Source organism: Malurus melanocephalus, unplaced genomic scaffold (assembly GCF_030028575.1).
Source record: "Malurus melanocephalus ecotype Western Australia unplaced genomic scaffold, MMel_1.1 scaffold_126, whole genome shotgun sequence".
NCBI lineage: Eukaryota > Metazoa > Chordata > Aves > Passeriformes > Maluridae > Malurus > Malurus melanocephalus.
Window position 1 is genome coordinate 445,282 of NW_026623358.1, and position 13,797 is coordinate 459,078.

A 13,797-nucleotide genomic window follows, 5' to 3' on the forward strand; every position below is an offset into this window, starting at 1 on the left:
TGTGGAGCTCACCAATAGGACCTCACTACTTACCCTAGGTTTTGGGGTAGATGCTAACCACCTGAAGCCTAAAACTCGCCTCATATCTCACTCAGCACACACCCTGAAGGTTTCTTTTCAAACATATCTTAAGGTTGTGCTCCAATGCCATGTGGAAGAACAGAAAGGCAGACCCATCTAGAGTAAAGTAAATCCTGTGTCTCCAAAATTAGTTGGTGGAGAGGGTTCTCCAAAATTAAGACATCAGGCTTTGGCTGTACATCTCACAGTACTGAAGATAGGGAATTACCAGAAAGTCATCTAATCCAACTTCTCCTGGTCCTGTATTTTAAGGGAAGTTACCCAAGACGTACATTAAAAATAAAGTTTGGTGAAGATKCTAATTAAATGTCCCCAGTGAAGCCCCAAAAGAACTTTGGAGCAAACTTGAAAATGCAAAAAGCTGCAAAGATTGAGGAGAAATGTGATACTGAGTATAAGAAGCAGGGCATGCTAGAATCATTCAGTCCAAGTGTCCAGTCTTCTCCTTTCCAGACAATACTTCATCTCCAAGGCAAGTGACCAGGATGCATGCATCCTGCCWAGGAAGGAATCACAGCTCAATGATCTCTCTGAGAGTTGCATGTATTTGGTTTACATCATTTGAAAGTCACATTTGAAGTTTTCCTCTCTATATATGAAATTGCTTTCACATCGATAGCTGTATTTACAGACAGTTAATTATCATCACAGGTGACAAACAATTAAAAAGCAGAAAATGTGACCTGGCAGCACTTTACATATGACAAACCCAACATCTGAAATTACCTACCTGCAAGTAACTGAAAGCTCAGTGCCACACACAGAAGTTGCTTTACTGAAAGTTAGTTACTATCTTTGGGATAGGGACTGTCTGCTCCATATCTACACAACAGAAGACGTGGAGGAGGAAATCTACCACTCAGGCCATAACACAAAGTAAATGACTGAAAATGGAAAAGGCTCCTCATTCTACCAATGCCTCATAACAGGCRCCAAAACCTACCATCACCCCAAAAAAAAAAAACCCCAACCAAACAAAAAACAACCAACCAAAAAAAAAAACCCTCCCACACTGAGAGAGATGAAGATTGTTTTTCAAACTGTAAAGAAGCCTTCATGTGCCAGAGAGTTTATCTGAGACCAGTGTTCCAACCAGCACTAGGCATTAGCTACAACAGTGAGCAACTGACACACAACAACCCTGCCACACACAGCATGCTTAGGCAGGAAAATATGTGTGCCTCAGTCGCAAAAGACAGAACAGAGCCTCAAGTGTTTGGGCTCCTTCCAAAATAATCCAAATGCTGCTTTTTTGGCAAATGGGGGTCAATGGAGCTAAAAACTCACAGAAGGATTTGGGCATTCATGTGTTTATAAACACCCACTCGTTCATTTTTTATTCCAAAGCTACTTTACAGAAATCAAATTATATAGCTGACAAGATGCATAGATAAGAGAGAATAAAACYAAAATTTAAAATTAGCTGACAATGCTGTATCATGTAGCGGATGTTTGGCACTTTCAAAGAAAGTGATGAGGGTTTACCTAGGGGGAAAAAGATTTCACCTTCCTAAATTGCACCTCAAATTATTAAATAAATTATTAACGTGACGGAATGCATTAAATATATAAGCCTAAAGGAGAAAGRGCGGATGTGTTTTAACTTTCAAAGCAAAGACAGCAAATTTATGAAGTGTTGCTTACTGTCTGGATACTTTGCCCAAAGTAGATTTCAGYGTTGTAGAAGTTTCCACCGTGACTAACAGCCTGCGTCGTCCCAGCCTGAGGCTGCTTCTCCAGTTCAGGCCACTCCAGCAAGGCACCACCTAAGCGGCTCAGAACAGAAACTTTGAGAGTGTAGAGGCCTTTAGAGACTTTATCTTTGACTCCCCTCAGGCATTTGAGTTGGATTTCTATTGGCTGCGGCATCATGGAGCAGTCATCCTAGGGAGAAGGCTCGGAGTTACTGACCTGGGCTGGGCTGATTCAACCATACAATTAGCAAGGACAAATTTCTTCCAGAAAATAACTACYGAGAAGCAGACAACATGCTTCTTGTTCAACCTGCAATTACCTACTRCTTACCAAGTATCTGCAATTAGGGAGGTCAAAAGTCACAGAGATGACAGATAAAAGAAAAAAACAATACAAATACTACTAATAAAATGTTCGGCATCCTTGGGGGGAAGGGGAAGCTGGTGAAGTATGACACCAGAAGACACTACTCTACAATAATGAGGCAGAATTAACTGGAAAACAGTACCTTCAAAAATACAGCATGGTTTGCGAGACAGGCACAATACATGATGTGATGAGCAGGCTGCAGGCATAGTGTGAAAGACAGGGAAGGCCACGTTTTTATATTAATTATTAGCCTCACCAAAGCTATTAGTGCTGTGTAACACACAGACTATCCTTTCACCTTCTGATTATCATATAATCAGATTCTCTTAAAAATAGTAATCAAAGTGCAACACGTGTAGAGTTTAATAACAACTCCCCACAGGCACCTTTATTCCAAGTCCAGACAAAAGGAAACATCTGCTGCTTGCTGTTGACAAGATGTTGTCTGAGTTACAGAATGTTTAAGATGGAATACATGCTGTGTACCAGAAATGCTGTTCTGGTGCTTTCCTTGTGTGCTCAGCTTCTCAGCGTGAAGGTTTGTGGAGGGGAACAGGCAMAATGGCATGTTTTTTACCCACCTTTGCCTGAATATTGGCACAGGGTCTGTCCCACTGCACCAGCAGAAACTTTGCGCGCTGCCCAAATGCAACCTGCAGGGTCAGGTGCACAACTGGGAGTCCCAGTTACGCTCCAGTGCTGACTTGAAAGGATAAAGCTGTTTCTGCCATAACTAATTACTTAGTGTTTAAATCAGAAATGTTGTTTCTCTTTTCCCCAAGAAATCATTATTTTCAGAAAATATTAGTGCTGGATCTTCTTTTAGTGCAACTGGATACCAGAACTCATGCCACACTTTGGAATTGCATGGCTACCTTGACTACTAGGTTTAGTGGTCTCACAGTTTAAGCCTGCAGTAGCTAATAATCTCTTCTTTAATCCTGTSTTGGATTTATTTTGGAAGAGATAGCATATTTCCATATAGATAGAAAGCTTCTGGAATTAAATTAAGCAGTTAAATAAACAGTTGAATTTGTTAAACTTCTTTTGTTTCTCAACACAAGCCATACTTAACAACTAATCTGAATGACAATTATTTTCAGCTTAATTAGAAAATCTTAATTAACAATAAAGATTTAACCTTAATATTTTTGGTTTCTGAATCATATGTAAAAAAAATTAACATTATATGAATAAATAAGACAATCTTTTTAAACCTCAAGGCAGGATTACTGATGCAGGCAGCCTTCGTTATTAAACACATTCTAAATTAAACGCCTCTATGAATTTTATACTGAAATATATTGTGATAGTTTTGCATGCCAAATGTGACATTTTGTATTTTAGATTCATCTTCAGTAGTAATTTTGGAAATGTCATACAAACAAAGATTTTGTCATTTACCAATGGAATTACTATGCATGGCCGGTTAGCCATCTCTTTTCTGGCTCTTCTGGTTGTTTCAAGTCAGCAAGCCATAAAAAATCTTTATCTCTCTGAAACACAGCAATTTGGAAGATAATCGAATAGTGACTGGGGGGCAGAAACGCCAGTCTGAGGAATTATACCACAATCTCTCTTGCATTTACAACCTTCCTCAAAGCGAGTGTCAGTTGAGTAGGAAAAGGAGATAGAAGATTCATCATATTTCAAGCCTGTCTCATTTGCATGGTGGCATAGCTGTCTCGTCTCCTGCTGAAAGACTTTGCTCGGCCAGCACTGACAAGCGCTGTTTTGAAGAACTCTTGCCATGCCCAAATGAKTCATCATTAATAGCTTTAGACATTCTCTTTAAGCATATGGTTACTTTTGCTGGAAAGCATATTTTGAAACCTGCTAAATTCTATCCTCTTAAACTATGAAAAGAAGAAAGCAAAACAAAACACAAAAAAAAAGAAATAATAATGGAATGTAACTGATCCAGTGATTTATCAGTTCACATCAGGGAAAAGAGCACTCCTGGAGAATCCCACCTTCCCRCAAGGTCCTGCTGCTCCATTTAATCCAGTGTTCACATCTGCAAGGTTACCAGAGCTGGCTGCCATTCCTTCTTCATTTCCACTCTCCTCTGCTTTCAGCAGCTGACTTCCCACTCTGCAGAAATTGTAATGGGAAGAAGAATGGAAAAGAAATGAACTACAGTGCATACAGAGAAAGCACTTGCTGTTGGAAATACAACGGTTTGGTGTTTTCCTTGAACACATCATAAGGCTTGCAGGGCACTCAAGAGAAACAGCTCTGTGCTAAAGCAGAGATATGGCTAGACTTCAAAAAGCAGCATAACAATAAAAATAAAATAAAAAAAAAAAACAAACAAGACCAATATTTGGCAGTCTGTGCCACAGGTTGACATAAGGAGCCAGAAGTTTCACTGCCAGTCTGTAATCAGCTCTGCCTGGTATTGGGGCTCAAGATTCAGGTTAAAAATATTAAAAGAGCARGCCATTGCCTCTGTCAACACTTTGAGGATTATTGACAGCTTCAATAAACTTGAACAGGTTTTTGGAAACGACTGATTTTTTGGGGACTAGGCTGCTCTAAATCACTGAAAAAGTTGTATCTGTTTTTTAAATCTTACTTTTTTTGTTTGATTTTTTTATGATATTTTTTTATGTAAATCATACATAATTTATAAATCTTCAGAAATACATGTAGGACAAAAGCTAGARATATATATTAGACACATGCACATACACAAATTTTCAAGTGTACGSGAACCACTGAAACTTCCTTGTTACTTACATGGTAACTTCTTTTGTATTTAAAGTGATTTGGGGAGTAATTATTTCAACTCAGTTCCTGACTGTTTTTGTTTTTGAGGGAAGGCCACTACAGCAGCACAGAATACCAGCAAATAGTGCAAGAACAGCCCAACACTGGATAACCCAGTGCTGCCCTGCCCAGTGCACAGGACACACAAAAGGAACAGTACCCTATGGAGAAAACCTCATTGCAAGAACACAGCAGGAGCAAAYGCAAAATTAAGTGGTTTACAATGAGCACTGTAAAGCTGCATTCTGTGGCAATCCCATCCCATCCCATCTTTCAACAGACACAGAACCATGAGTAATTCCTCTGTTTCTAAGTGGCACCCGCATCTAAATATCATTGACCCTAAGTAAAAACATCTGTGGATGCTCTTCTGGCTTTGAAACACGGCAGCTCTTGCTTCCACAACATGCTTTAGGAGGCCAGGGAGGGTCAGTCGGTCACACCAGTGCTGGAAATTCTCCAGCCACACTTGCAGGTGGACCTGGGGCAAGCACAGAGAAAGACGTGGTGGCTCTCAGAACCTGGAGGCTGAGCGGGCTGTTCATGGCTCAGGGCCAGCCCAGAGCCACTCTGGAGGTCAGGGGCACTGCCTGSAGCTTACTGAGAGGAATCACATAGAGCCAAGGAAAAATCACTGCACCAGTTACAGTTGCAATGCAGGATTAGCTTGGGTGTTGACAACATAGGCATCAGAGAACAGGCTGTCATGTACAAGCAATGTACTCTGTTAAGTTTTTAGCCACAAAGGAAAATGCTATCATTTGGTGATCATTAAAAAAAAAAAAAAAATTGAAAGAGAAGAATTGAGATTCAGAACCAACAACATTTCTCTGGACTGGGCTGCACTTCTGAAGCATTCCTTCAGTATTTTCTAACTTGCTTTTGAAAAATTCATCACCAGTGTCTTCATTCCCATTTTCCTCCTTTGCATGCTAGGTGATTATTTGAGATGTCTCCACATTTGTAAAGATTAACATGGTTCTTAATCAAGAAAATCACGAGACTCTGCAATCATGCTAAACATCCCAGACTCATGCACATGTGCTACTTAGGTTCAAATTCCCCTCTTCTGAAACACATGCCTCTACCTCCAAGATCTTGTCATATTGCTAAAAATCAGTTTCTATTCAGACCTCTGGTGTTTTTTTTCATTTTCTTTTTTTTTTTAATATGCACACATTTATATCAGTAAAATTACCACTAGTGCACAACTAAACTGTTTTCCAGACTCTTCTGCAGTAAACRTGTATCATGTAAATGCCTAAGCAAGAACTGAATCAGTTGGAAGATCTCTTGGATGCTAGTGGCAATGAAGTACATGGAAATTTTGGCCAAGCCAGGACCRGTGAGAAATAAGGACAAGATTCAAGCACTAAGCAGTGAACACCTGAAGCACAGGGTCAACCATCTTTGAAGTTTTATCTCTGAGTTTCAGTGGAGTCAACTTCRGTCCACCTATCCCAAACAGAAGTAACAGAAGATGGTTCTTGAATGGCATTAGCTAATTGAWATGAAACATCTAAGAAGTTAAAGCCTTTCTCTCAAGGAGAGAAGTTGCTTGGAACTTTGTACTTACTTAGCTTCTCATGATGGAAATTATTGCACTTAATTTGGTTAGAGTTGCATTGACACAGGGTTTCATTAGGACACCCATTTGCTGGCAATTCAATTTAAAATTAAATACACTTTGTTGTTGATTTTATTACTTTTAAACTACTGTATCTATTGCCTTTATTAGCTGCTAATRCACAATTATGAAGGTAAACAGTTTTCATTACTGAACATCAAACATTTAAATAACCGCATTTGATCTCGTTCTAGTTGCACCATTTTTCTCCTTTCCCACATTTTGCTGGGTATTAGATTGAAGAGAATCATTAATTCAATGAAGTTAGGCCTCTTTTGTGCTCACCAGCATGCTCATCAGCTGTCACAGCAGAACATGGCTTCCTTTGCTCTATTCTGAGGGTTATTTATTTCCTCCATTCATTTCTTTACAGGTAATTTGATACATGTATTTATCTGAAGGTCATGCACAGCTTGATCACAAAAACTCTGCTCCAATTCATATTTCCTTCACCCTCTAAGGGTAACTCAGAGGCAAGGATGAAGGATGCTGGGAGAAGCCATTTGGTCACCTTTTGAAGTGCRCTGTGTGTAGCACTTAAAACTTAACAGCCCAAGCTGGGTATCTGAAAACAGAGGTAATCCAAAACAGAGACCCCTTTCAAATGCACAGGCTTAATTTTTCTAGGGCTGAGGTCCTTTGTTAAAGAGAAGTTCCATTCATTAATATCTGTAATGCACTGAAAGATCTTAAGAGAGAAAGCACATTAGATGGAAGTACAAAGTAGCCCTTATCTGACATACCTTTGAAAGAGTTCATGAATCCTGGCTCTCCACTTTTGTTTCTTGTGGTGAGAAGCTCCCTTGTGGTGCTTGAGTCCCACATGCCAAGAAGAAAAAGATAAAAATAAGACGTTATTTCCAAGTGTACAGAAAGAACATRCAAATAAAGCCATAAGTGTGCAATTTTCCAAAGGTTTGCCTTAGGTCTCCTGGTAGAAGCTTTTCAGAAGAGGAATTTTAACCACCATTACATTATTTCATTTTTTTCTTCCATAACATTTTTCTGTGTGTTTTTCCTTGTTTACTGCATTGTTTCCAAGAGAAAGTGAGCTCTCATCGTGTTTTAAAAGCTTTTTTGGTACAATGTGTATTTGTTCATGGTAATATCTTACAGTCCTAATTATTGCAAGACCTAATCACATAGCCATACATTAGCATCCATATGTTTATGCATGTGCAAGTGTGTCGTACATACAACAAAAAAAATAACACACAAAGCAGTTAGGCATAGACCAGAGGGCTCACATCTTAAAGCYTTGCTTTAAATCTGCTCCAAATATTGTTATCTTTCTTGTCACACCAMAAATATTTTAAAATTTTTGGTGAGAAGGACTGGCATTTTTGGAGGTTACAGTGTGTAGGAGGCTAACTCACATGAACAATCCTCTCTCCCAACAGTTCTGCAGCTCTCCAGCATGAAGCTGGAGGGCCTGAAGTTATTTTTCCCTTGCCCAGCAAGCTGAAAAAGTCTTTCCATCAGCATCTATTAGGCTGTGTTCTCTGTGCAAAACCTCATAACAATAACTGCTGAGGGCTGTACACTCATGAAAACAAAATTCTTCCCCCTGACCTGCACTRTTCAGAGATCTTGCTGAATATTCAAGGGTATTTCTCATGTCTGGATCTTCTACTGGTGTCCCTRAGACTGACATGAAATGTGAGTACAACACTACCAGTACAGAAGGCTTTCTACTGTGTACCCTGTGCTGTCATCTAAACAGTGTGAAATTATGCTCCACTTCTACTCTCATCAAGCCTCAAAGGCAAAAAATACTTTTGATAGGGAGACRATGCAATAGTCAATGGAGAAAAATTCCCCATTGGGAACTCCATATCTGGCTGTTAAAATCTCTTCTTTCTTCAAAATCTSTAAACTTTGTTGACAAATTTTTGACAAATTTCTGGCTTTTTTCAAGGAAGCTTGGAAGTGTCTGTTTAAGGCTAAGGAAAAGCATCCTACTTATTTCCAAAATGAAAGTTGTCGGAGTGTAAAAACAGACAAAACAAACTAAACCTCTGCATATAGCTTTTAATGACATTTTTTTCACCCTGCAGCATRATTTGTTGGCAGTTCCAGCAGAGATCCTCAGGCAGATGCAATAATCCTTCCGGGTCAAGCATTGTACATGCATGTTTACAAAGGTGACATGACCAACCTAGCTCAAAACCAAACCTTCCAGTTCTCCACACAGCAACTGTGTCATGGGCAATGCCGCCTCCACCACTGCTCCTCCACTGGTGAGAACCAAACCCTCCTGCTCCTGGACAGCTTTTGGCTAAGATTTACTAGGACTTTCTGGCRCATGTTTCTCTCCCATCCCCACTGGCACTGATTTTCTTTCCCCAGGCTGGTAAATCACCACCTACACCACTTCCTCAGGAAGGGCTGGGAGCTGGCTCTGCTCTGCAGTTCTGCCCCAGCAGGGCTGCTGCTGGTCTGGTTAGGGCTGGCAGACCCACCTTGTGCCACTTCCACCAGTCCATCCAGCGGGCTGCAGCCACCAGGGAACATGCCAAGAGCTTTCAAGATTTGGGCTGAGGCATTTAAAGCTAAAGTTCAGAAAGCTGAAGTAGTGCGTGGTTCTCATTTTTTCCCCTGGATACRGTCTTGGTGATATCTGTGAAAGCTATTTTTGAGGTGGGCACTTAGATTAAGAAATAAGATGAAATAGTAAACTCACTTCATGAAAAACRTCAAGTAGCTATAATATTGTAACAACATTCAGACATTACCACTCCAGGCTTTCATTGAGCCAGTAGTAAAGAAGKTTTTTTWAAAAAAAAATTATTTTATTACCAGGCTCCCACAGCTGTCCAATCCCCTTGTTTATCTTCCTAATCTTAATTAAATAATGAATATTCAAAAGAAAATATGAATTAGACTTCTCTGTATGAACTGCACTGTTTTCCATCTCTGCCTCTGAAGTGGCAATGGGAATATGATTTAAAACTATTTCTTCTGGATCCTAGTAAAATATTTGTCACAGTGTGTCATGATAATTTTTAAAAAGCTCTATCATCTACCTAATAAATTTGTTAAGTTTATTCAAATCTTATTGAACAGGAAAAGTGCAATGAGTCATGGTTAATATTTCTTTACCTATTCTAAGAAAAAAAATATATCAAAAATGCAGTGCTTAAGGTCCTATTCAGAAAACCTCTATGAGTCTGTAATACATCTTCTACATGATTAAAAAAAAAACAGGAAACTTGCTTTAAAATGAATTATTCACCACCTTGAATAAATTTCCATCTTTCCTATTTGCAAAACCCCAAAGTCAGTTATGTAAATTTTAACCTACACTAATTACCTCAGGGGTGTGCTAGCTAAAGGAAAGTAGATGCAGTAGGAAAAAAAAAAAAAATCCCAGACATTTCCATCACCAGGAAGCAATTTAATAGAGGAAAAAAATGTGTAAGTTTTCAAAAACAGAACAGCCCATATATATATATATATATATTTTTTTCTTTTTTTTTTTTTTTTTTTATATATATATATATATATATATATATATATATCTATATTTTTTTTTAATGCGGAATAGTCATTTCTGCAATATCCTTTGAATCAGAGCTTTACTGGAACAAACCAAGTGCTTTCTSTCGGTGGCATATACCATGGCACACACAGCGAGGCGCTTGTTTCTCATCATGACACCAGTATTGTCTAGACTGTGACAACRACCCATTGTTGACAACGGGCGTTCCCCACGAGCAAGCATGAAGTGTGGTTTAGCTTCGAGTCTGTATAGACACTGCAGGCCCCTCCAGAAAACCAGTGGCTGCAATCTGTGAACCGCTCCTCTGGGAGGTGCTGGGAAAAGCAGGGAATTGGTTGGAGGCAGAAGGGCTCAACCACAGCACCACTTGTCCTGCTCCCATCCTGATAGCAGGCGCTGGTCTAACTGTGAGCCAGATCCTTCACTCATCTTTCTTGGTTTCTTCATCAGCGGTCTTGAGGTCTAATAGCACAGACAGCCTGAGCCTATCTACTGATTCCAGAGAGCCTGGTCAACACCAGGACTTGGAAAGGTCTTTCAGTCTGGGCTCAGCCTAGACATAYGCAATGGTGCACACTGTTTCTACAAAGACCAGAACCTGACTCAACRCTACCAATCAGTGCTGACTGGTTATTTTCAGTGTGAAACTACTTCACAAACGGCAGGGCTTGGTTGCATAGTACTTTACAGTTTGAAAAAAGATTAAAYGAGTCCCCACCCAAACACATCCTTTCCTCTTGAAAGAAAGCCCACAAATTCAGCAAAGCTTTGAAGCAAAATCAATTTGTTTTTTATTGTTTAGCAAAAATGAAATCTTTGGGGAAAATATTTGCACATATACACACCCATTTTTGGCCTGTCCTAGCAGTGGTATTACAGCCTTCCAGTGAGGCGCTCTCCCTCYTGCAGTTTAAAACAGTCAGTGAAGCACCGGTCTTGTGAAATTCCCTGCAAGGAGTGYGCAGGAGGGGGTCCACCTTCCAGCAGGGCTCCCTGACCAGGTCAGGGTGCAGCAGAGGCAGCATGGACACACAACCAGTGGGGTCTCCATCAGCCTCCCATTGCCCACAAAATCCCACATGCGGAGCTGGTGCTTCCGCTTCATTCCACTCCTTGAGATATCACATTCATACATCACAGTACAGGTAGTGCTGTCTTTYTTAGCTGTAAACAGATGTCCAAATAAAATTTATAATTTCCATCTCCACATCCTAAAATGATTTTCAGTGATGGAAATCCTGCCCACTCAGATCTCTAATCCCACTGGTGCCACCTGGTTTTCCTTCTTCTCAGYTGGGCTGCTGCATGGAGATTCATTCCCAAGGACTTCAATATCTAACACAGTGTGTACCACAAAATAAATAAAAAACGAAGAAACATTTGAGAAGAGGAAAAATAATGTTGTGAGAAAAGTTAACATTTTCTTCAGGCAAATAGAAATTCTGAGAGGTTTATCCACTCCACGTTAACTATAGCGAGATCAGGGGCAGGGAGGCATGAAGAGGTAACTTAAATGAATGCTTTTCACTGAAAGCAAAGACATCAGTAGTTGGATAAGACCTGCTCTGAAAATTGCACTAYCCACTACCTGCTGGAATTTGTGTGACCTTGTCAAGGAGAAGGCCACAAAACAAAAAGTAAAATCATGCCAAACCCAAGACACATGGTAATATTATTGACAGTGCCCTCTGCCAAAAAATGTGCCACAAACTCTTGGATATTTTTTAAAGAGAAAGAGAAAAGGCAACGAAGMAAAACCTTCCTGACATTCATTCAAATACTAAATTAATTTACTGTTCCTGAGAATAAATTAAATACTTAGACAATTGTGTGTTTTGTAACAGAACTCAAACTCTCTTTTAAAACTGATACCCAAAGTGAGATTTACTTTAGTCATGCTGCAGCCTTATTACACTGAGTATTACAGATATATTTAGTCACAACATTACAGGCTGATCATTTTGATAATCCTGTAAAGCACTGCATTATCTCTAACAATGCAGTGAAGACTGCAACAGGAGAGTAGTATTCTGCTACCAAGGTGGATGTTTTTATAAGACATATATAGCAAAGACACTAATTTTGAACAAATATGGAAACTAGATCCAGCTGTAAAGTAGGTGTGACAAAAAAAGGACCTGAATTTCCTCAACATGCAGAAATTTTTTCATTCAGGATCTTGATCCAAGATATTGGACCAACAAATTAAAATAACTTGAATCACTTTGCTCAAGATGCATTGAGAAAACTCCAGAGTGATGTCTGTTACAGAGCTCCCCAACTTCAGCAAAACAGAGATTTTACCTCTCCAGCCTCCAGAAGCTCCGTATTTCACAGTTGAGAAGATGTAGCTTCAAGGCCATAAACCTTTGGTATCCTGATCATAATCTAGGGAGTGTTGTAAGTGAATGCAAGGCCTTTTATGAGAATGCCTGACTACCATTGCTGAACACTGAAAATATGCAAAGCTGAAATGGTATTTGTCGCCGATTAAGGGCCTTTAAGCAGAGACATCTTGGCCTGTCAAAGTTCCACAAGTTCAGATGTCCCCAGATTAGCCTAGGAGTCACCAGCTACTAAGAAGATCCAGGCACTTTTAGCCTCAACAGTACGATATAATGGAATATGCTAACAAGATATAATGGAAGATACTAACCACATTTTATTGATTTCCTCCAGTATAAAAACATGTAGCACGAGCAATGCCAGTAAAAACCAAAGTAAACTATGCCAGTCTATAGATCTAAAAYGAATAATTTACATTTACAATGAAAAAGAAAAAGTGTTCACAAGCCACGTAATGAATTTCATCGTTTTACAATCTTTTTCTACTTTCTGGATACTGACAGCAAATCGGGGAAAAAACAACTGAAGGGAAACTGAAAATAAGTACCTATCGGAAACATTGAAACTTTTTTTTTGTGGTTTTCCCCCATTCTTCTTCAATTTAAAAATATTTGTCAATTTCAGAACAGAATGTTTCTATTATTTGTAAAGCCTTTTCAAAGTCCCTCATGAAACTTTACTCCTTTAATCCTCTTACTCTTCCCCAAAGCAAGTATCTAATTTTAGGGCTGTTTTGCAGATAGGGAAAATTGAGTCATGGCAACAAATTTGCTTGTTACAACTGCCAAAAAAAATCATGTTCAGGTCAGAGGTTACAGCCTATTTCATCTTTCTGAGTCCCTGTTCTTTTTTCTGACTGTCAATAAAGCATTGCTTCACTAATCTGCCTCCATTATAATTGTAATCAAAAACTACAGAATTTAACCTTATCCAATAACTTCCATTTGTACTGCCTTTCCATCTTCTGTTCAAGTGTTCAAACACATTTGACCACTTTATAATTAAGAGAGACATCCACTTACAATTAGTATATGAAAATCACAGAGAGGGAAAAAGCACTTTAAGTACAGTGTACTGTATGATTATCTTAAATACAACAGTGGCAACGATGATGATTTTTCTCTGTCAAGAACAGAACCCTTCCTGCAAATCTTCACCCTGCTCCATGTTTCTGATGAAAGGAAAGGAAGTTGTTTCACATATTCAGTTGAAATCCTTCTCAGATTTGAATGCTGATATGAGCAACTGTTTAATAACATCATAATATCTTTGAGTAAACATATTAAATTTATTTTATATTCTCAGTCTTGAAAGCTGCATTTTATCAGAGGGTCTGGCACAGTAATGAGAGAAACCAACTGTGCTAACAGGTTGCCAGCAGGCTGAAACACAGAATTTTGAGCTT

At 39.2% G+C, this 13,797-nt stretch overlaps 1 protein-coding gene across 1 annotated transcript in view; it reads right to left on the bottom strand.

Annotated features, from left to right (window-relative positions):
* Positions 1-13,797, bottom strand: part of LOC130576083 (uncharacterized) — a 136,683-nt gene that overhangs the window by 69,481 nt on the left and 53,405 nt on the right. Inside the window, exons 7-9 of the mRNA XM_057370469.1 lie at positions 7,288-7,355; positions 4,119-4,239; positions 1,726-1,965 (exon numbers count right to left, since the gene is read on the bottom strand). Coding sequence (XP_057226452.1) covers positions 1,726-1,965; positions 4,119-4,239; positions 7,288-7,355 — 429 coding nt within the window. The remainder of the gene's footprint in view (positions 1-1,725; positions 1,966-4,118; positions 4,240-7,287; positions 7,356-13,797) is intronic.